We start from the raw sequence: 24,195 nt of genomic DNA, 5'->3' as shown, positions 1-24,195 counted from the left end.
TAAAATTGAAAACCGCAACCGCAACCGAACCGTCGGATCGGTTTCGGTTTCAAAAAACCTCGGTTCGGTTTCAAACGGTTCGGTTTCGGTTTTAGAACCGCAATAAATAAAAATAAGAAACATACTTTCAAATTAAATTAGTAGATAACTTATGTTGGTTCGATATATATTTCAAATTTAATAACGAACCACATTATTATATTATCGGATTTAAACAAGATCATATTACAAATGAAACTTATATATTATGTGGGGATCATGATGGAAGTAGATTAGCGACTCAATTGTAGTGATACTAAAAGAAAGTGCTCGGTGGAAGAACTAGTTTGGATAAAACAATTTTAACAAAACAACCTCAGCACATTTCAACCCCACTTCCTAGTAACCTCCCCCGTCTCCATTTTACTTTGTTCATCACATTTATATGTTATATATAAATATTTATATATATTATGTGTAATATACATATATATAAATATAAATAATATTTATTTTAATAATCGGTTCGGTTCGGATTTTTGCGGTTCGGTTTTGGCCTAAAACCGGAACCGCAACCGTTATAATCGGTTCGGTTTTTAAATTTTCGGTTTCGGATCGGTTCGGTTTTAGGCGGTTCGGTTTTTATCGGTTTTCACCGGTTTCGGTTACGGTTTCGATTTCAATTCGGTTTTTTGCTCACCCCTAATCGATACTATTCCTGTTACAGAAGTATTAGTACAAACACAGCTCTGATACCAATTGAAATTACACACCTAGAGGGGGGGTGAATAGGTGTTATGGCTAATATACCCGATTTTTATAAGTTACCAAATAATTAATCTGTCAAAGACAGCCTGCTGTTAATTTTCAGAGTAAACAGTTAGCCTGCTAATAAGATAAATGCAATGCAGATAATGTAAAGCAGTATGCTAGCAACACCAAGAATTTTAGCCAGGTTCGACCCCTAACCCTAATGGTCTACGTCCTGGTCCCTTACCAACTGGTAAGAGATTATATTATTAATCAAGAAATGTCAACGATTACAAGATTCAATAATATAACTCCCTTTCTCCCTTGTTCCTGTTATCAGCCTGCTGAAACCCCTGAACCACGAACCAAAAGCCTACCAAGACCTATACTTCCCAAGTATATTCTCCAAGCTAACTAGTCCCCTTGTTCCCTTGTTTCACAAGCTGGATACACAGCAACAAAACATTACACCTTGAACAATACAATGAATAAGTGTAATACAACCGAAACTATGAACTCTCAATATAGATATATATGCAAATATAAGTACTAGAGCTCAACAAAAGATTTAGCAATGTAAAGAGTTGTATTTCAGAAAGCTTGGTGTGTTCTCCTTGTTATGAAAAACGAAATCACACTCAAGTATATATACATCACACTAACGGTCATAATCCAACAAATTTCCCAACGATCTTGGTAACAACCTCACGTTTAAATTTGATTTGAATAATGAACGTTTGGATGACATAAGTTTACTGAGTAAAATATAGAATACGTTTGAAAACATCCCAGTAAGATATTTAAATAAAGTCCGTTTGAAACAAAATAGGAGTTGTTCAAAAGATAAGATCGATTTGAGATAAAATCTCCTATTAGTTAGGAAAACGTTTTTTGAATGAAAACTCTTTATAAAACCGAGCTCTAATATTTATATAAGATATATACAAATATTGGAATCCTTACAAAGTCGTTTCCTATTAAATCTCCTTGAAAATAGACTTTGATCTTTATCCGATTGTTTCTCTGTTCACGCTGTAAGCCTGCTGATAGCTTGTAAATATTCCTGTAAGCTTGCTGACAGCTATAATCATGCTAACATCTTGAAATACTGTTAGTCCGCATAAATAACCTTTGATAGCATGCTAACACATATCAGTTTCATGTTATTAGCTTGTTGTTAGTGTCATCATCAAAACCTTGAGAGTATCAAATGAGTGCTACATAGAATATGGAGAGAAATAAAAAAAGGGAACAGTGAGAGAGAGAAAGAGATAGCGAGCAAAGAGAGATGAAGAGAGATCAGGAGAGAAGCGGAGAGACTGATATGTCGTTGTTGAAGGAGAGAGACTAAGATGCTGTTGTTGTACTGTTGTTAACGTATATTTGCAAATCTTTCAGCTTTTTTTTCTTCTTCCAAAGATCGTAAACTTGCAACGAAATCAAGAAGACAATATTGCAAAATAATTTTTAGATATCTTAATTAATCTATGAAAAACGCTATCCCGTATTTTTATTTAAAACTAAAGGACTACTCTTCAATTGAGAAAATAACTTGAGGGATCCTCGTGAAAAATTTACTCCAAATGCTTGTTTACTCAGAGTGGTGATGTATAAACTAACAAGAATAAAATGATCAAGAGAACAAAATCTTTCTAGAAAGTTTTCGTGGGGTAGTCATTATATTTATGCACGTTGAAAATGAAAAATATCTTTACGTAGTTACGATCTACGCATACATCCAAATGGTAGCAAAAAGAAAGAAGGCCCTACTAATAACAGCAACAACACATCAATAATAATAGTGACAGACTAGCGAGTGACTATCATTTTATGGATGCTCATCAGCACTTTTTAACAGTCTCCAGTTTGCTCTATAACTGAAGCAATGTTATATACAGCATGTGCGATATTACATAAAAAGTGCCCGGAAACGGGACCCGATATTTTAAATAATCCGGTCAGGTTCCGCTTTAAAAAAGTTCGATAAGATTTCAACCCAAACTCGGATTTCTTAGCACGCTTTATATTTTTTGTGAGAAGCCTGCCTGATCTGTCCTGTTTCGATAGAAATTTTATTGTAGTCCAGACAGGTTTTAAATCAAACTGAATCCATATGAATTCTAATTAAACCTAGAATATAATCCGAGTACTACAATAAACTAAACCACACCTACTCAGTATATCCCGTTTAGAGCAGGATCTGAGGAGGGTAAGATGTACGCAGCCATGTCCCTATCCTTAAAGTAGAGAGGCTGTTTCCGTGAATACCCCGACATAGTGCACATCAAATAATTAGTGTGTGATACGATATTAATATGATACCTTAGCCCATGGCCTCTTTCACACGGGACTTATCTAAATAGGCCCCGATTTTCGATGATGGTTGATGTAGTAAAGCCGGTCGATCTGTAGTGAAATCGAATAACAACCGCCTTTGCACACTTTTTTTAATTTACTTAATTCCCTTTTGTGTAATCCATCCATCTATTCTCGTTTATGTGCACTTCCAAAGCAATAACCGCCAATACACTAACTGCTGTCTAAACTGCATGCCGATTTCTTACCACCGATCCCGAGTACTGATGATTGAGAGGGACAGATTTGGGGTTTTGATGAAACAAAGAGATGGAAAAAGAAAAAAAAGGGGATGAAATGTGAAATAAAAATGAAGATTCGAGATCGAAATGAGAAGCAAAATGATAAAGCGACCCAGGGGAATTCAGGCAGTGAAAAATGAAGGGAAAATAGATTTTTTTGCCATCCAACTTATTATTTGTTTAGAAACCTACCACTGAATTATAATTTTTTTCTTTTTTGTCACTAATGTTAGGTTCGGATTTTTTTTGTCACTAACGTTAGGTTCAGATTTGATTATTAACACTATATTATTCTTTTTAGAGTTGATTGCATTTGGCACCCTTTTGATTTCAGCATGTTTCATATTGCACCTAATAGTTTTGGAATAAACACTATGCAGCCCCTTACTTTTTAACTCGTAGACACTTTGCACCATTTCCGTTATCTTCTGCCGTTACCGTTAACTTTTACAGGGCATTTTGGGAAATTTTATTATATTTAATTAAAATCAGATCTTTATTTAAATTTTCCGACCATCTAAACGATATTTTTTGGAAATCTATTTTTCGGTAGTCTGCAATATAATAGTGATCTGTGTCTCTATCTTTATATGTAGTACTCCATATGTCTCCTAGGTAGTTTATCTTAAAGGACGAGAGTACGGGATTTTTTACTCAGAAAGGAAATCTCAAAATTAACTTATGGAACTATATTTATAAAAAGTGAGAACCTTAAAATACGTGACAAGTAGTGGTAAAAAACTATAAAGTCAAGTGATACTATATTTTTGTGGAGTCTTAAAATAATTCATAAAACTAAATTTTTTAGGTTCTTAAAATGCCTGTTAAACTCTCGTACTTCAAGGTAAACTAGCTAAGAAATATATAGATGACTATATATAATGTTATAGACACATATCATATCACCATAATAGTGCAGACTACCACTATGTTTTTACAATGCTAAAAAAATAACATATTGTTAATAATCAAATCAAAACATAACGTTAGTGACAAAAAAATCCAACGTTTTTTTAAGAAAAAAAAAACCAACATTAAATTTTATTTAGAAAAAATAAAATGAAATAATTTTTGAAATTTTTTGGAGTCTCAAAATGCATGTCCAACTCTCGTCCTCCAAGGTAAACTACCTAGGACACTACATAAAGATATAGACACATATCAGATCGCCATTATATTGCAGACTAACACTATATTTTAATAATACTAAAAAAATAACATAGTGTTAATAATCAAATCCGAACCTAACGTTAGTGACAAAAAAAGTCCGAACCTAACATTAGTGACAAAAAAGAAAAAAATTATAGTTCTATGGTAGGTTTCTAAACAAATAATAAGTTGGGTGGCAAAAAAATCTATTTTCCCAAAAATCAAAGATGAATAACTGGAATTCCATTCCGATATCCAGACGCGAAAAACCGCTATTCTTCAGGCAATCGCCTTTTCTTATAGTAGAACTCAAATGTGAAATACAAATTTTTTAAAGAAAAAAGGGGGCAAAAATCCCGCCAAACTTAAAATTTGTCCAATCCGAGTACTACAATATTATCTGTTAATGATATAACAAAATATCTAATTATATATGACGTCCTTCCCATTATGCAAACTAGCGTTTTACCCGTACGATGCACCGGATGATTATTTTTATATATATGAATATAATTTTCTAAATATATAAATTCAAGTATAAATTATTTAGATATCATTCTACAATCAAATCATATTAATAAATCATTTTTTTCCATACATATGAAGATATATGAAATATGAAAATTTTAATTTAAAATCAATTGAATAAAAAATTATCACATAATAATAACAGAAATACATCTATAAATAGATAATAAATTGTAAAAACTAAATTTTCGTGAGAAAATATAATCAATTGTTTAATATAATTTAATTAAAATTCATTTCATTAATATAACGGCTGCGGGTTACTACGTTAAAAAAATACTAATAAAATGATTTTAGATTTAAATTATAAATAATAAATTATAAACTATATACCCGTGCAAAGCATGGGTTAAAGGATAGTACCACTAAAGTCGAAACATTAAAAGTTTTTGGTCGGTCGATACTTGGTCGACCTATTTATGTAATCAATCATCTTTTTTAACTGATACTATTATCTTTTTTTTTAATTTTCTAACTAAAAAACTCAATTTTTTAAAAGTAATATTGGAAAATATGACAACTAACTTTTTTAACTGAAACACATTATTGATTATCCTTTACAGAAACCTAATTAAAAACCGATTTTCTAAAAATAACACATTATATAAGTATGAATATACAACTGATGATATGTTTCAACTAAATATATTGGTGTTATTTTTAATTACTGCAAGTTATCACTTTAATAGTAATATTATAGATCTATACTATGTATTTATACTATATATTATTATTAATATTATTCTTATTCTATTAAAACTGAAATATTAATAACATTTTTTGTCAGTAAAATTTTATCAGCCGATCAGTGGTATTACTCTAGGGTCTCCTTAATATATAACGTATTCCAATAAATTTTTTATTATTAATTAAGCTAAAATATTTAAAAATTCGATCAATATAATCGGTTTGTATTTCAATTAAATTTAAAATATAAACAATAAAATTACAAATATTATAAATAACCTGTGCATCTTGCTAGTATAATATTATATGTAGAAGTGAATGTAATAAATCACAAATATCTGAATATAATAACATCTCAACGTCATGAGTATATGAAAAATTATTATATATCAAAAAAGATACTTAAAGATTTTCAAAAAAAAAAAAAAAGATACTTAGAGATATAAAATAATTAAATATTGTTTGCAATGGGTACAATATATGATATATCCGGTGTTACTTCAGTACTCACTAGAACTAGAAAGTCTAGAAGACTAGAACCATATAGTGAGAGTCTGAGAGCCTGTAGCAGTTATCTGAGTCGAAGGCCCACGAGTTGTATAAGAAAACACACGTGGTTTGAACCCAAAAATACACACACCGCGTATATCAAACCAATCTCTCTTCTCTTGGCTTGCCACGTCTGTTTCTTCTTCCAACATCTCATCTGATCAACACGCCCTGTTGACCCCTCGTCTTCCTCTCTCTTTCCCTCCCTCACTCTCTCTTCACTACTCCCTCAATCTGCACATATATATACTCCTCTCCAGAGCCGCCATTCTCATCATCATCCAAACAAAACATTCTATTTAATACCCACTCTCATCCCCACTTTATCCTTACTACTATTAACTTAACCATTATTTTTTTTTACTATGGTGAAAACCGTGACAAACGAGTCGGGGTCGGGCAGCAACGAAGCTGCTGCCCGACACGGCAACCAGAGCCGGATCAGTAAATCATCTGCGGACTCTTCCTCGTGTAAGTACACGGGGGTGAGGAAGAGGAAATGGGGGAAGTTTGTTTCGGAAATCAGGCTCCCGAATAGCCGGGAGAGGATTTGGTTAGGTTCGTATGACTCGGCTGTGAAGGCAGCGAGGGCATTCGATGCTGCCCTCTACTGCCTTCGGGGGCCTGATTCGAAATTTAATTTTCCCGAGAACCCTCCTGAGATTCCTGGCGGGAGGTCACTCACTCCACCTCAAATACAAGTGGAGGCCGCCAGGTTTGCTCATTCGGGTCCTCGGGTTGTGTCTGATCACGACAGTTCCAGCTCGTCTGACCCGTCAGACGAGCTGCAACACGTGGATTCCCCGTCTGTTTCGGACGGGGCCACACAGGTGAATACGGAGGCAGGAGTGGATAACATGTTGATGGATCAGTTTAAGACCATGGGTTGGGAGAGTAATTATAGTGTTCCGGACTTGGGTTATTTTCCGAGTTTCGAAGATTTTCAAGATGATTTGTTTATGAGACCCGTGACCACGGGGCCTGTGGATAATGAAGTTGAAGAATCTTGTGATCAGTTTGGCTCATTTCTTTGGAGTTTCTGAACCACCGACTGCAAAAACATTCCTCAGTCCTGAATCATTCCAGATTTTTTTGTTGCTGGGATTATTCACATATATAGATATCTTACTCTATTATTTAGTACTTGTAAATCTGGCTGAATGGACAACTTTTTGTGCTGCCATTCTCACATATATATTTTATTGTCAAGAATATGTCTGAGCAACATTCTATATTCTTTAGTAGTATTCATTAATGAAGATTATAAGGATTTAAATTGGTGTTCGATATATCAAACCTCATGCAGTCATGCCTCACATATTCAACAATTTATTTTTGTTTGACAAAGTGACATTAACTTATGCAGATCTACATTATATCAACACGTGTGTTATACTATGCATGTACTGACATTAGACTCTCACTCATCTCCTGGAGTCCTGGTAGCCGCCTTGTGATGGTATTCAATTATGGCCCCATCTCTGACCTTGCAACACTCGTTAACTTCACGTTAGTATGATATTGTTCGTTCTGGGTCATGACCAAATCCGCACGAATTTGTTTTTAAGCTCCTCCCAAAAGGCCGAAGTTGTTTTAACTGCTTAAATTGAACACAAATCTTTTTTGTCGTTAACTCCACGTTAGTATGATATTGTTCGTTCTAGGTCATGACTGAATCCACACGAATTTGTTTTTAAGCTCCTCCCAAAAGACCGAAGTTGTTTTGACTGCTTATATTGAACACAAATCTTTTTTATCTTTACGACGTGTTTGGGTTGATGCCCACACAACAGACGACCCTTTAAAGAAATCAAAACACAAGTTGCTGCAGTACAAGGTAACTGGGTTTCCACCTGTAATTCCTTTTTATCTGATCTATGTATATTCAAATTCTGATCAGATTTCAATTTTGTTGTTCAGTGAATCAAATTTCAAATATTATTACCTGCCTTTCGGCATACATGCTTTTTGAACCAATATCTAACATACTTTGATTTTAATGAGATCAGAGTACTAGTTTAGTATAAGAACTGTATCTGTTTTTTAACATGGTTAAGAACTGATTAGAAAAGCTGGAAATAGCTTATGTAAACGATGAATATCTGCCTCGGCCAGCTAAGTGAGGAAGGTAAACAGTCTGGTAGCTGAGGGATTTCTTTTTCCTTTTCATGTTATAAGTTGTCTAACATTCCTACCTTCACAAGCTGAGGCAGTGGAACCGGGAATGGGAATGAGGGATATGGAATGGTTATTCCATGGACTGTGAAGGGAATGATTTAAGCCACTAAATTGGAAGGAGATTCCCATTACATACAATAATGTTGCTAATCCAAACCAACACAAGGTTGCTTGGAAAATAAAATCATTTACACAGATGCAGAGAAAAACAAGTGTAAGTTACTCGCAACAGAATATTATTAACATTAATATATTAAGGTCCTATAAAATCCAGAGCAGATTACAAAAAATCCAAACTTCCCCTAAAGAGCTAAACAGCTAACTAGTGAACCTACGCTGAACCATATCTACGATATACTTCATAATCAAACACTGCAAAGAAACTAAATTGCACAAACAGCTTCCACCAGAAGCTTCTTCGGAGAATCAGCACAAGAAGTTGGTCCGAATATATTCTCATTGGCCACGAGGGAACATGTTTCTTTTCCAATACATGCCTATGTAACAGACAATTAGAACAATTTCTTATTTTATTGTTAAATTAAGTTAAGTAAAGTACGAAGAGAATGAAAAATATTAATACCTTTTGGAGGATTGATAGTGCATCTTTACTTCCTTCACAAGTGCCCTTCTTAAACGAACCACAAGTTCCCATAGGATTACCGAAGCTAGCAAACTTGATTTGAGTGATGGAACGACCTTGGCATGATAATTCCATAGTTTTATGCTCATAAGCACTACCACAAGCAGATCCCACTACAACTGTTTTGAAGTTCACTTGCGATGGATTCCCTCCAAATTCTTCAAAAAGGACCAACTCATTGACGCCTGTAGCCGACAAGAAATCACGAGGCACATGATACCTAACACAACAAATAAATAAACAGAAAAGAAAGTTAATTATATGCAAGTTAACTCAGTAACAAGTCTAACTGTGAAAAACAGCAAACTTCAATCAGTACCATCTCTGTGTAGGCTCTCCACAACCGTAGTTACATTGGCTAGCGTCATATTTAGCACGATAATCACACTCATCATCACAGCCATCTTCTGGTGCTAAATAACTTGGCCAATACCTCCCTAAATTATTGCCATTCACCCACGCATAACCTTTACCCAGACCCAACAGATCCAAAACAACGGGATCCTTTCCCAGTGGAGCTTTGAAAGTAGTCTGCCGTCATAGAAAGTAATAACATCAGTACATCTATAAAAGATTTGACAAGCATATTTCTTTTTGACAGAAATTGACAAACATTTTAGACTTGATATAAGTATGGAACAGAATTTTAGTACCTTATACCAAGTCATTGATCTGTTTACAGGGAGATATCCCAGTTGCCATTTAGCAGAAAACTTAGACGTCTGGCTGTAGAGTTGGTTATCCAGACCATGCAGACTGTTTTTGTAAACCCACTGATGGCCTGCCAAATCCTTGGTGACTATTTCATCACCATTCCTTCCAACGATATCAACAAAACCACATACTCCAGCTCTGTAGTCATCGAAAAATGCCCCATAATTCTGTAATACAAAATAAAGTTGTGTTACATTGAGCAATATAGGAATTAGAGGGGCATTTACAAATAAATATAGTATAAGATGATTACCTTCAACCCCACGAGAGCGCTAAGCAAACTAATCTGATTCCTTCCTGGCTTAAACTTCACTGGGGTCTCAAAATCGTAGTTATGAACATCATATTTAGCCCATTTTGAACCTATATTGAATTAAAATTGTATCAACAACTGATCACATAATTCATCAATACAAATGATTTTTTTGACAAAAAAGCTACTTACCAACATATTCTCCGTTGACATATGCGTGGAGTACGTGTCCAGTACCGTTGATTCTAATGCTCATATTGGTGCCCCAGACGGGATCTTTCTCATCAATGTCCACACTTTTAAAAATGAATTAAGGATTCCATTAGAACAAATTAGTAATAACCATATGACAATCTATGGAGTAACAACATACAAAAATATTTTACCTTGTCATATACCACAGATAGTCACTCATGTCATTAAGAACCTTCTGGTCAAGGATTTCACTAGCATGGATCGACCCCTTTCCTTGAATAACGGCAACATCAAGATTTTCGGGTCTCCAAGACCATTTTAGAGCACTTGGCTGATTCTCAGCTCCATTTTCTCTCTTAACCATTACAGATGTTTGAGTATTCACCTACAGAAAAATAAAAATGTAGGACTACCCATTTGACAGATAACTATATACATTCAAAGATTATCAACTAAGTTAAAAAATTTAATTACGCGCACATCATACTATACCCAAATGGTTGTAAAAAAGAGAGAATTTAGTATAAATTACCTTGGCAGTGTTATAAGCTTCTGTCTGACAATCTGGTAAAATACTGACAGACCAAGCTGGGACAGTGATATTCATATCCTGGTACTTAATCAAGGCATCAGATGAAGTATTCTTGTTGCTAAAGAAGCAACTTGTGGTCTGACCATCAACAAAAACTGTCCCCTGAAAAAACAATCAAAACACAACCAATCAAATCACGTATAATTCGCGCAGTTAAGAATGTGAGTGTTGGAGCATAAAAACAGAAGTACCTCAGCACCGTTACCAAAATCAATGTGGGTAACTTTGCCCTCTGTGAGTGGCTTCTCCATTGACATCAATAAGTTGTGCAGTTGTTTTGTATGACTATATTTGGGTTCATTCAAATTGCCTGCACATAGCAAATACTCCTAGTAGTTAATAATACATTCAAAAATGCTAATAATACAAAAAAAAAAAAAAAAAAAAATCATTTGATTACCATATTCATCAAGAGGAGCATCATAGTCATAGGATGTGGTGATATAAGGTCCCCCAGCAGTTCTTCCGAAGTTAGTTCCCCCATGATACTGTCATCATTGTGCAATTATTATTTATTTATGTATATAATAATTTAATAATATTTGTTAACAACAAAATAATAATAATAATAATGATAATGATAATAGCTAGCATACCATATAATAGTTCTGTAACGATCCACCCGTTTGATAAAATCGCGCAACTGCAAATGCAACATCCTCGGCAGCTCGTTTGGGACGTACACTTCCCCAACTCATAAACCTATGAATTTATTCAAATTGTAAATTAATAAAAATTAACAATTAACAATATCTAAAATAAATAAATAAATAAATAACAAAGAAAGAAAAAGTAGTGCAGACTCACCATCCAGCCCAATTTTCGGTCCATATCTTTGGACTGCTAGCATTGTTTGGGGTGAAATCATCACAATACCATCCATTGCATGTGTTTATCTATTGAGAATGAGAATATACAAAACATATTATGTTATTATGTTAATTTAATAAAAATATAAAATACAGTAGTATATAACTATGAGAATTATGAATGAAAGCATGCAGTGTATACTTACAACTATGGGTGGGGCGTCTTTTTGTTGACACATAATCCATGGGCTTCCGGTATCCAAAGACACGGCCATATTGGCAGCCCAATTCATGTAAACTTTTCCAGCTTCTCCGTAGGGATGTTCAACATTACCAAATTCATTCTCTATCTGTAATATTTTTAACAATTAGATCTCATATAAATTGTTGCAAGATTTTCAAGTGCATGATAATTATATAATTGAGTAACAAAAACATGTTTGTCCAAACAAAAGTAATAATAATTTAATAATGGAGACATCTATACTATGTTAATAATGATTATAATTCCAACAAATATGAATGCATGAACCCAAGAGAGACTACACGATTACGATTATGAAAATAGATCGAAAAAGGGAGAACCTGTGTGATAAGAATGGGGCCACCTTGTCGAGCAAAAAGTTTTTCCTTTTTAGCCATATCGACAATCAAAGTCGTGAAATTTTGCATCTCATTCTGTATATATCAAATTCGAATATAAATTAACGAATAAATTGGATACGGTAAAGATGCATGTGTATACACTATAAACTATACAACGAAAACGTTCAAAATAAAGCATGAAAAGAGTGATACGATACCATGAACACATCATTGGCTGTCCTGAACTTCACTCCATCCAAATTATGCAACCAAACAGGAAATCCTCTGAATCATTAAGAAAAATAAAAAGGTTAACCACTGTTTTGTTAAATAACATTATTTACAAATTAAGTAGATGAATAAATTGATACCCGAAAGTCCATTCTGCGCAGACATATGGTCCGATTCTAAGCATAATGTACATTCCTTCGTCACGTACGGTTTTGAGAAACCTCATGAGATCCAAATTTCCGGTAAAATCATATTTCCGTTGTTCAGGTTCATGAGCATTCCAAAAAACGTACGTTTCTATCATATTCAGACCTCCCGCCTTAGCTTTTTTGATCAAATCCGGCCACATCTACATGTTTACGATGAACAAAACAATATATTATTCAACAACATATATAATCTCGAAATATCATTATATAAAACGAGCATGCAGTATACACGTAAAAGTAACTTAAACTACCTCGGGTGTGCTTCTAGGGTAGTGTATTGAGCCAGAGATAAGTAATTTTCTTTCACCATCAATCATAAAGGAGCGAGAGTCATAGGTGACCTCCATGCAATTGCACACAGTAACTAGACATAATAAAAGAAGAGTTAAAGCTTTTGCGGCCATCTTTAAGGTTCCCACGTATATACTTAAAAATATAAACCCTCCATACACCCTCGATACGTTTATATATTGATGTGTTGTTGAGAGTTATGTTTATATAATGATATGTTGTTGAGAGTTAGTTTGTTATAGATAAAGATTGAGATAATCGGATATACATGAATAGTGATTATCTGAGGGTTTGTTACTAACAATCAGGATTATAGATGTATTTGTGATTAATTTAAAATTGAATTATATATATCTGTCTTCATTTAAGATTTGATTACAAGTATTTGTGACCAGTTTAAACTAAATTACAAGTATCTGTCACCAACTTAAACTGAGTTACAAGTATATATATATTTAATTATTTTAGATTAAGTTACATTATATGTCACCATTTTTAATTACAACAATCATTTAAATTAGGCTAATAATTAGGTTCAGATTGTTATATTTATTTTGAAAAGAAAATCGTAACTATATAACATATATGTATTCCTATAACCTTTTAAACTATGTTGCCAGCTTATTTTATATTTTTTAAATTAGAAGTGAGGTTGATATTTTATCATTTCAATTATTAAATAATAACTTTTTATTTTAACTAACATTCAAATTACGTAAGAAAATAATATGGTCAGATCAATGGGAGTTTTATATTATATGTTAAAGTTTATTTCTCCCATTTCAAATTATTTACATTTATTTATACATTTCTATCTTATGTGAATATAACTTTTTAAGAAAATTATAGTAATTATTCGATTTTATTTAAAGTGCAAATTTTAGTACAAAAAATAAATATTTTACAACCTTAATTATATTGTTGTTCAAATTTTACTCTTATATTGAAAGTGTAATTTTTTGTCTCCCACTCGTAATTGTTATTATCATTTACAAGTATTAGTCTTAAATAAATAAAATATTGCTATAATTATTAAATATCAAATGAAGGTGAAAATTGTACCTGAAAAATTGCATAAATTGGTGTTGAAGAAAAGATAATTTTCATAATACAAACACTTATAAATGGTTTGAATCATTTCTTCTTCTTTTTTCTCTTCTTAATTTTAATAATATTTTTCCCATCAGATAAATAAAATAACTAAGTGATCCTGTAATTTATTTATTTATTTTTTAAAATTAGTTTATATATAAATATTTGATATCCACATTTATATTTTTAAATTTAATATCAAATTAAATATCCAATTTATTTTGCATGACAAAACTCAAGAATGTATTTATAACATATTTATGTTATACTGTATCCATATTCAGTTCACTGGACACCAATAATTAAACAACTTCATCTGCCAACCCTGTCGCTTTCGGCTCCAAAACATCGGGCCAACTTATTTTCTGTGGGCTCAGCCCATCGTAATACTATCGCACACTGTTTCAATCAATCACTCTTGAATCTTAACTTTAGACACGTCTCTCAAACTAGGGGTGTCAATGGAGCGGATATCCGGTCCGACCCGATCCGATCCAGGAGCTAACGGAGCGGATATGGATCACCTAAAATAATATCCGATCCGAAAAAAATCCGATCCGGAAAATATCCGATCCGATATATATAGGATATGGATTTAATACGATCCGATCCGAAAAAAATCCGATCCGACTTTTATATATACATATATATATATATTTATTTATTTATTTATTTATATTTATATATATGTGTATATATATACTCTATTAAGATATTACATATGTAAATAAATAAATAAAATTAGATACCATTTGAACTTGGATAATTGAACTTATTAAACATTTTGTTTGAGAGTTTTGAGCTGCATTAGTACAACCTATTTAAATTTTAAGTTTCTCATATTTTGTTAGAAGATTTGTAATATATATAAATCAACGTAGTGTTTCTCAATCCTAAACTTCCGGAATTTATTAAAGACTTGTAATATTTGAACAAGTGTGTTTTTGTATTTTAAAACACTACATTTTGAATTTATAAATTATTATTATAAGTGATTCCAACAACTTTTTATAAGTGAAGAATTTTTTTTTTTAAATATAAACGGAGCGGAGCTCCGATCCGAAAATCCGTGATCCTACGGATTAGGATATGGATCATGTTCTAAAAAATCCGGTTGAAATCCGATCCGAATCCGAATCCGGTAAAATTGAACGGATCAGGATATGGATCATGCATGATCCGATCCAGATCCGATCCATTGACACCCCTATCTCAAACTACCGAGCTGGCCGGAATCTTATAAACTGCCGGAGACGGCTTTCTGAGTCAGATGTGGGGTTTGAGGGCCCAATGATTGGACATGGACTTCGACGTTTCTTTATAAAAACAAATCATGACAATGATGGCATCAGTCTCATAATTTAAAAAGGGGTCCATAAATTATTACTCCACCCATTTCTTTACACTTTCCTTTTTGGGGTGTCCCATCCAATTCTTTACATTTCAAAACTTACCAAAAATAGTCAATGGATCCCACCACTTCTCCACTTTTTTTTCCTTTTCACACTACTTTTACTCCACTATCTTCTTTTTATACATTAAAAATCAATGGGTCCCATCATTTTACCCACTTTTCTTCCTCTTTTCTACTAGTACCTTATACATATTCCTTAACCTCCGTGCCCAACCCATAAGAAATGGGTGGGACGGAGGGAGTATGAAAATAGCGAATTGATCAAAACTATTGGTTTTTCAAATTTTTTTTTTTTTTTGCGATTTTATTATCTTTTCAAAATATTTGCAAAAATACATGTAACTAGATGATGCAACTTTAATAAATTGGCGCAAGTATAATTGCATGTGGTTGTAACGGGTTGTATACAGTATTTTTGAAAACTATTTGAAAAAGATATATTCCCTCTGTTCCCCTCATTTCTTTACGTTATTTTTCGACACGTTTTTCCACACTTATTTAAAGTAGAGTTTCATAATATGTATTTTAAATTTTTTTCTCTAAATAAAAGTTTGATGTTTAAACTTTTATTCAAAAAAAGAAAATTTTAAAAAAAGTTATCAAACTATACTTCAGAAGAGTCTCAAAATACATGCAAACAATGTATATAAACTACTCAAGGGGGACGGAGTCACGGAGGGAGTAGTATTTTTGCAAAAAATATTTTTGACAAGATATTTATAAGAAAATCCCAAAATTTTATTACTGCAAAGAATTTGTTTTATGAGAAAGATATATATACCTATTATTGCGGTCGTATAGAATATATGAAATAAAATCATATATATTTGCTTAAAATAATAAAGTAAAAAACAATCATGAAACTAATTTAGACATAAATTTTAGTTTATCTATATAGATAATTTTATAAATAATTTATTCTTTAAAAAAATTATAATAGATTTATATATATTTTATACAGAATTAAATATCAAAATTTAAACAATTCAAGAATAAGTTATATTCCTAACTTCTCAAATCTATATTTAGATCATATATCAATTATTAGTTTTTTAAGCCACCAAATTTACTAAATACTCGTTTGGTACCAAACATTTGTTTAGGCTTCCATCTAATTCTTTACATTTCAAAATATTTTCAAAATAATAAATTTTTACAATATTAAAATCAACTACGACCATTATTTATCTACACTATCTTCACCTTGCATTAAAACTCAATAAGTACCACCACTTTACCACTTTTTTCTTCTTATATACTTTATACATATTTCTTAAATTTTGTGTTCAAAAACGAAACGAGTACATATGAGATTGATAAGAAATCAGAAGGACGAAGCGAATACTTATGGGATGAACGTGATTAAACAAATTTAAAACTTTATTAATTATATAATGATCATTTTGATACTTAATCTGTTGAAATTATAATGATAAATATAATAAAATTACTTTTTCATTAGTTTAATATTTATAATGAATTTATCAAAATTTAACTAAAAGATTCTTTTTTTAAAGAACTGACGAGAAGTGAGTAAATTTTTTTTGACAAACAAATGATTTTATTAACAGAAATCACTCATTGGAACTCAGCTGGGACAAATCTCCGAACTGTCATCTCCGAACTGTCCTACAATTTGATTATGAAACAAAGAACGATCTAAACAAGTAGCTGTTTTGTTTTCAAATTGCTTAACACATTGAATATTCAAATTCTTTGATATAAAAAGTAATACAATGACATATCGAGCAATCCAACCTACTTCACTTATGAAAGTGAAACTAGTAGCATCACAATTGACCTTGACATAAGTATCATTTGTAACCCAACTTTCAGAACTATCACTTATATCAACTGATATCGGAGCAATAAGCACTCCCAAAATATGAATAATTTTTTGTTGTAAAAGATGAGGTTTTGCAATATCCACCGTCATCCAAGAATCGATGCGAGTCTTACAGATCATCTAAAATATCGTATGAATGCTTTTTAGAGAAACCTCCGACAACGATACAAAACACACACAAAACTCAAAGTATGACATACTAACATTTCAAAAATATGGGCGCGACCTTGATAACAAGGTACCCAACAAGATCTCACAGATCTTAATTTATTGAAAAACTGAAATACATAATAGAGGATGGGAGAGCGAGACTTAATCGATGAATGGGTGAAGATTTAGAAGATGAAAAAGTGGTGGCCAGAATCCTAAATACGGGAGTCAGACTCTCAAAGCATGGAGGCGAGTAAAACTCTAATTATTATTATTATTATTATTATTATTATTATTATTATTATTATTATTATTATTATTATAATAGGCCTTAGTAAAATTATTTAATAAAAGGTCGCCATCAAAATAATTGAATGGAGTGATTGTGATGGCGAATCATATCATCATCGTCACCATCCCATAATTTAAAACCAAACCCATGGGCGAAGTAGTCCAACCACTCTTCTATCCTCCTCCATATATTCACATCTCTCTCCCCTTCCATCACCCAATAATCTCTACACATACAACACATTTCTCAACAATATTACCACTCATGTTCGCCAGAAAAGCCCGCCCAGTGATCAACAGCCTCATCACCGGCGCGTCAGGCTCCGGGCACAGGACCCCGACAAGTCCATCGGACATGATCAAGATACAGTCTCCGAGAGTCTTGAAAAACTACGGCGGTGCGGTTGGAGTTGGGCTCGGGATCGTGGCTGCACTTGACAAAAATACTGAAACTCAGGCTTTGTGTAATAAGTCTGTTAATAACTCTGTTCCTATAGCAGTGTCGTGTTCTGTTAGAAACAGGGGAAATACAGAGGAGAGTGTTGGAGATAGTTTGGAGGATTATACTTATGTTACATCTTATGGTCCTAATAATAAGAAAGGACAAACGAGAGTTTATTACTGTGGCTGTCAAAATTCTGAGAAAAGGTCTCATCGGCTACATAGCAACAAGAAAAATCATCCAGGTTGTGTTTTTCAGATATGTCCGGAAACGACAGTTGAATCTGCGGCTGGTCGGGATTTTCTTAGTTCATGTCATATGTGCCGGAAAAAACTACACGGAGAAGACATTTACATGTACAGGTATTGATTAATTGAGTTATTTTATTAAAAATATGTGATTTATTATGTTGGGATAGAGCAGGGACAAAAACTCATAGCTTTTTGTTTGATTAACAGGGGAGAGAAAGCATATTGTAGCACAGAGTGTAGAGAGAGGCAAATTGTGATGGATGAGAAGAAAGAAAACAAGAGGATTTCTCAAGCTTCGTCAAGATCTACTGTTTCAACTTCACCTTGTGGTGCCCATGATCGCCCGATGTTTACCACTGGGATTTTTGCAATTTAGCGGACTCGATCGCTGATCTAACACTCGGGACAACTTAGGCTTGGCCATCTTTGTTTCCGGGAGAGAAATTTTGTATACAAAATGCATTTTAACATATATTTATTTATGGAAGGTGAGGCCAATTTTGATATTACGATGATGTGCGTTCGAGATTTTTGGAATTCTTGTTATATAATTAATTTTGTAAGTGGTTACCTGCGATGGAATTTACAAATCCAGGCGTTCATAATTTAACGCAAGAATAACAAAGAAAACTGACCATATATATTCATTTACCTTAATAATTACTTAAATCGTCAAGGTTTGCTGAGCTGAAGTGATTCAGACTCGAGAACAGAGGATCCTCCATAGCAGCACCCTGTTTGCTAGAGATGCTGAATGAAAATAAGTCGAAAACCCCCTAACTATTTATGGCACATGGAGAGGCTTAGTAGTAGAAATGACCTCAGAGAGAGCCCTTCCTTCCCTGACTTGGCCTGGAGTGACCTCCCAGGCCCCAGGGTATGATCAAAGATTGTTTTACTGTTTGTTTAGAGCTCACGGGGATCTCAGCACCCCCGAACCCCTCTAATTCTGCCGGTGTGTGGCGGAAGTTATGCATGGAGTCTTTAGATCTGCGCTTTAACTTGTTTACTTGTACTCCTTTGTCCCCCAATAGTAGGGTTGAACAAAAAACCAAATAAATGTGAAATCAAAACCACTAAAAATCGTTAAAAACCGAATCGAAATCGAAAGTTTCAAAACCAAACTATAACTGATTATTCGATTTTGGTTATAGCTAGAAATCAAACCGATCCAATTTTAGAATAACTATTATATGTTATCAGCGTCACACTTGTCAAAGGACAACTCGATGATCGATCGAAAGTTCGATTCAATCTAAACTACTCATTTTCAAATGATATCCACACTGTTCACATTAATAGCAGGTCTGGTCTGATTCCAGCATTAAATAGATGGGCGAACTCAGAAGTCAAAGTTTCATTCAAATTAATCAATCCTTTTTGTAAAGAAGAAGAAATAAATTCTATTGTTGAAAATTTTTTGGATGTTCAATACTATTGGATGCGAAAGGAACGGTGAAGTTGATAAAAACACCTAATCTTTCGAATCCTTATTGTGAGCCCCTCCTCGGGCGGATTCCTCCTTTTGCTCGTCAGCCTACGGGGTATTAGCAGCCGTTTCCGGCTTGGCCAGTTACTCGAGATTCTCGATTATTTCATCTTCTAATGTTAGCAATGTACAGCGGTCAAATGTCTTGTTCAGTTTTGTTTTAATGAAGTTCTCCCTTAATCACCAGAAGAGGAACTCGAGCTCAATAAGACTACTAAGCGAGCAAACCACCCCTCCAGTTAGTTCCATTTATCTGCTATTGCTGTAGAGAATACTACAAGGGAAAAGAATAGGCCCGTCTAAACGGGAGGGTGAAAGCAGGGGAGAAAAAACAACCCTTGGAGCTTGGTCATCCTTTCTGTGAGGTAGCTTGTCTCCTCCAGCTTGTCTGGTTGATGGGGCTTGCTGTCTACTGGAGCTCGGATCCGACTGCAACTCTTACTAAGTAGTTTTATATATAGTAAACAAGAATGCCCAAGATAACTACCGCCATATAACCCGAGTCTGTAACAACTGCAGTAACCCTATTATAGTAAACAAGAATCCTCACAATAAAATTATTAATCCCATCTAAAGATATTTGGGACAGGGGGTGGGGGGAGTTCAAACATATTCAAGCAGGGACCATACATTTGTTTTCAAATATTCTTACGGAAGCCCGAGATAGTTAAAAGGGAGGGATTCAGCCTCTTAAAAAGACAGTATTCCTTGTTTAAACTTACAACACCTGCGGGTTACCAAAATGCATCTTATATTCCAGAAAAGCAAAAAGTGATCACACAAGGAAATCCATGGGATCACTAGAACAAAAGGGATGGAGGCTGTGGACATTTGATCAGATAACTTTTCATTATGATAAGAAGAATTTTGGATGTAAGAACTTCGTAATTAGACTGAATTCTCCAAATCACTAACTACAGGAAGTTGGGAATCTTTTAAGTTGCGAGTCTCAGTCACTAGATCCTTGACAACATCGCACACAAGTTGCAAGCCAGCGAGAGTATCTTCAGGTTTGCGTTTCCCATAGGCTAGATGAGCATTGTATATAGCAATCAATTTATTCCTCCTTCGCCTGGATCTCTCAATGTTAGCAAAATGAAGACACATTAATCAGTTAAATAACTAAAAAAGTCGTTGTATTGGTGAAGGTGATATTCGCACCCCTTACAAATAACAATAAAACATTTTTTATATTCTTCTAAAACATTTCCAAGTAAATGAATTATTCAACTCTAACCCAATCAAAAAAGTTGCTCAGATTCTTCTTGGAGCTGCCATCTTCTCGGACCTTTGATTGAAGTTCCAAAGCACGAGCTCCGTAATTGCCATTAAACAGCTGTTTCACCTTATTCACAATCTCATCCTGTCTGATAATACCCGCTTCATCTCTTTCAAATCCCAACCCCGTCTTCCAAATTTCACATATGTAGGCCTGATTAGACAACTGATCCGCAAAATAAGGCCAACAAAGGAAAGGCACCCCATTACTAACACCTTCTATCGTCGAGTTCCAGCCACAATGACTCAAGAAGCACGCTACAGCAGGATGACTCAGAACCTTCTCCTGTGGTGCCCAACCCACCAGCTTTCCGCGACTACCTACCCGGTCCTGAAATCCATCAGGGTATACTACTTGTGTGTCAGTAGTTATATCCGGACGCACCACCCAAAGGAAAGGCTTATTGGTCAGCTCAAGCCCTAGAGCCAATTCTTGAAATTGTATCTGATCAAAAACTGTGAAGCTCCCAAACGCGACGAATATGACTGAGCAGACTGGCTGCTGATCGAGCCAGGACAAGCAGGATGAGTCCACTGACCAGAAATTGCCTGCTTTGTTTCTAGGCATGCTGGTTGCTGATAGAGGACCAACTGGCAACACATTCGGGATTGCGGAAAATGCAGCTGCCTCAAGCTCGTAAGCCGAATTGCATATTATCAAGTCTGCGAGTTTCATGGATTGATTGCAGTTTGAAAGAAGTTGAAAACAGTTTTTCCTTATGGCCGCGTCGTTGAAGCTGGTCCACATTAATGTTTCGCTGCTTATTGCTGGTATGGTGGATGATAGCTGAAACAGTTCACTCTTTGCGACACTTCCTGTGATTTTGCTCGAACAAAGATTGATAATTAGTCTTATCTGCTTCTTGAATAATACAACTTGTACCTTGTTGCTATTCTCAAGCAATTGAAATAATATTGTACGAAAACCCGGTATCTTCCAAACAAAATCTCATTTTACAACGAATGAAAATGTTTTGCTCATGCTTAATTAGCCCTTCGGCCTGAAGGAATGCAAGTTAGCGGGAAAAAAAATGTGGTGTTTAGATCAAATGAACATTCATGTATGTTCATTTTACGACGAATGAACATGTATATATATGTAACACTGTTTATAAGAGGGTTGGGTTAAATCGTTGTCAAAATAATATGATTATTCGCCGAATTGTATAGTGTTCTCATGGCATTGATAATATTTTTAAAAATAAAATATTATTAGACAGTGATCCACTCTCAGAATAATTGTTTGCAAGTTCTTAGAAAGTGCAAAATAATTATTTTGAAATTTTTTATTTTCGTAATGTTGTATTGTTCTGCAACAGAATAATTGCAACAGAATAATAGTGTTCTCACATCAATAACCGTTCTCCACCGAACGCGATCCTGTATTATTATTATTGATTTAAATTATATAAACAGAATAAATTTTTTTATTGTTCTCTATTTATTCTCGTAAACTACAATATTAATTAACAGACAACACTTACATATTTTTTAGAAAAATATTTCTGAGTTTAAGTATAATATAATCATAATTTAGTAGAGATCATCTTCAATTATCTTCCCCTAATTCTCTTTTTCCATATAAATTATATTATTAATTAACATAAAACACTATATATTTCTATATTTAAGTATAATATAAATATAGTAATTTAATAGAGATAACCGTGCAGAGTTAGGGTCTGTTTGGGTAACTTTAAAAAAAATGTGACTTTTTAATTAAATTAAAAAAATGGATTAGAAATAAGAAATAAGTCACTTAAAGTGTCTAAAAAAATATAAATCTTGGAAAAAAGTTAAAATTTTCAACTTTTTAAAAGTACATACTTCTGGCTTTTTACAAGTAGAAGCCGAGCCAAACATGCACTTAGTATATAAATCCTGGGCAGCGGGTACCCTATGTCACATATCAGTCAGAACTCAGAAAAGTTGAAAACACATGAGATCTTACCATCTTCTTTGTTCAGTATTCCATCGTCAATGAGCCTAGGAATACTGTGTATAGAGGCCAGCGTCGCAGCTGATGCAAACCAGACAACTCCTACCTTGATTCCCATCCTTTTGGCCACATCCACAGCCCATCCCATGGTCCCGTTAGCAATAACACAGCTGATTTTGTTCTTATCACAAAACACAGTTGCGCCATTAAAGCAATCAGAAAACTAAGCTCAAAGAAGAAGACATTATATTGATGCTATGTAAAAATAGAGCTTGAGAGTTTGAATACACCACCATCCTACTTATATAGTCATCAGTCTAATTCTAGAACTATCTACACGATTCTATATACAGTGATGTAGCTCGTGCTATTTGTAACAGAATGCCAGCTAAGATGTAACTGTCTTTGTCACCACTTGCTCTTGTTTTGTTCCTGTGTGCAGCTGCCCAGTTGAACTTGCTGTGTTGCTGCACTCTTGACCACTATCTGTAACATCCCCCCTCAAGTTGGAGGGTTTGAACATGTTGCAAACACCCAACTTGGACAACAGAAGACTCAACTGACTAGAAGATAATGCTTTGGTAAAAATATCAGCAGGTTGAGCATTTGATGGAATATACTGAGTCTTGATGACCCCAAGTTGAAGTTGTTCACGAACTAGATGACAATCTATATCAATGTGTTTCGTACGCTCGTGAAACACAGGATTACTGGCAATGTGAAGAGCTGACTTGCTGTCACAATGAAGAGAAACTGGTGTAAGAGTATGATAGCCAAATGTTTTGAACAAGCTTAGTAACCAGGTGAGTTCACAACACGCATCTGCCATACACCGATACTCAGCCTCAGCTGATGAACGGGAAATCGTGTGTTGCTTTTTGCTTTTCCAGGAGATAATAGAAGAGCCAAACAACATGCAATAACCAGTGAGTGAATGCCGAGTCTGATGACAGCCACCCCAATCAGAATCACAAAACGCAGTCAAAGTAGGTGTGGAATTGGTGCTAAAGAAAATGCCTTGACCAGGAGATTGTTTGAGATAACGTACAACTTTATATGCAGCA

The 24,195-nt window shown here is 34.0% G+C and overlaps 4 protein-coding genes across 4 annotated transcripts; 2 read left to right on the top strand and 2 right to left on the bottom strand.

The window, feature by feature from the left end:
- The first annotated feature begins 6,477 nt into the window (after positions 1-6,477).
- LOC108196474 (ethylene-responsive transcription factor ERF017) lies at positions 6,478-7,515 on the top strand. The gene has a single exon (XM_017363773.2). The coding sequence runs from the start codon at positions 6,605-6,607 to the stop codon at positions 7,280-7,282; it is 678 nt and encodes a 225-aa protein (XP_017219262.1). The 5' UTR covers positions 6,478-6,604; the 3' UTR covers positions 7,283-7,515.
- A 1,121-nt stretch (positions 7,516-8,636) lies between these two features.
- On the bottom strand, positions 8,637-13,125 carry LOC108196472 (beta-galactosidase 15). The gene is made up of 17 exons (XM_017363771.2): positions 12,900-13,125; positions 12,580-12,788; positions 12,427-12,493; positions 12,209-12,301; positions 11,830-11,973; positions 11,622-11,710; positions 11,411-11,516; positions 11,215-11,302; positions 11,006-11,124; positions 10,755-10,916; positions 10,414-10,607; positions 10,220-10,323; positions 10,028-10,137; positions 9,714-9,941; positions 9,380-9,591; positions 9,001-9,280; positions 8,637-8,914 (listed from the first exon to the last, which is right to left on the bottom strand). Exons 1-17 carry the CDS (start codon positions 13,050-13,052, stop codon positions 8,801-8,803), a joined length of 2,472 nt encoding a protein of 823 aa, XP_017219260.1. The 5' UTR covers positions 13,053-13,125; the 3' UTR covers positions 8,637-8,800.
- Positions 13,126-17,896: 4,771 nt separating this feature from the next.
- LOC108196473 (FCS-Like Zinc finger 13) lies at positions 17,897-18,934 on the top strand. The gene is made up of 2 exons (XM_017363772.2): positions 17,897-18,536; positions 18,633-18,934. Exons 1-2 carry the CDS (start codon positions 17,998-18,000, stop codon positions 18,799-18,801), a joined length of 708 nt encoding a protein of 235 aa, XP_017219261.2. The 5' UTR covers positions 17,897-17,997; the 3' UTR covers positions 18,802-18,934.
- A 2,094-nt stretch (positions 18,935-21,028) lies between these two features.
- LOC135147705 (UDP-glycosyltransferase 83A1-like) lies at positions 21,029-22,002 on the bottom strand. The gene has a single exon (XM_064080954.1). The coding sequence runs from the start codon at positions 21,938-21,940 to the stop codon at positions 21,137-21,139; it is 804 nt and encodes a 267-aa protein (XP_063937024.1). The 5' UTR covers positions 21,941-22,002; the 3' UTR covers positions 21,029-21,136.
- Positions 22,003-24,195: the final 2,193 nt, after the last annotated feature.

This window comes from Daucus carota, chromosome 7 (genome assembly GCF_001625215.2).
Source record: "Daucus carota subsp. sativus chromosome 7, DH1 v3.0, whole genome shotgun sequence".
Taxonomy (NCBI): domain Eukaryota; kingdom Viridiplantae; phylum Streptophyta; class Magnoliopsida; order Apiales; family Apiaceae; genus Daucus; species Daucus carota.
Note: the sequence above shows the minus strand (reverse complement) of the source record. Positions and strands in the feature narration are given on the sequence as shown.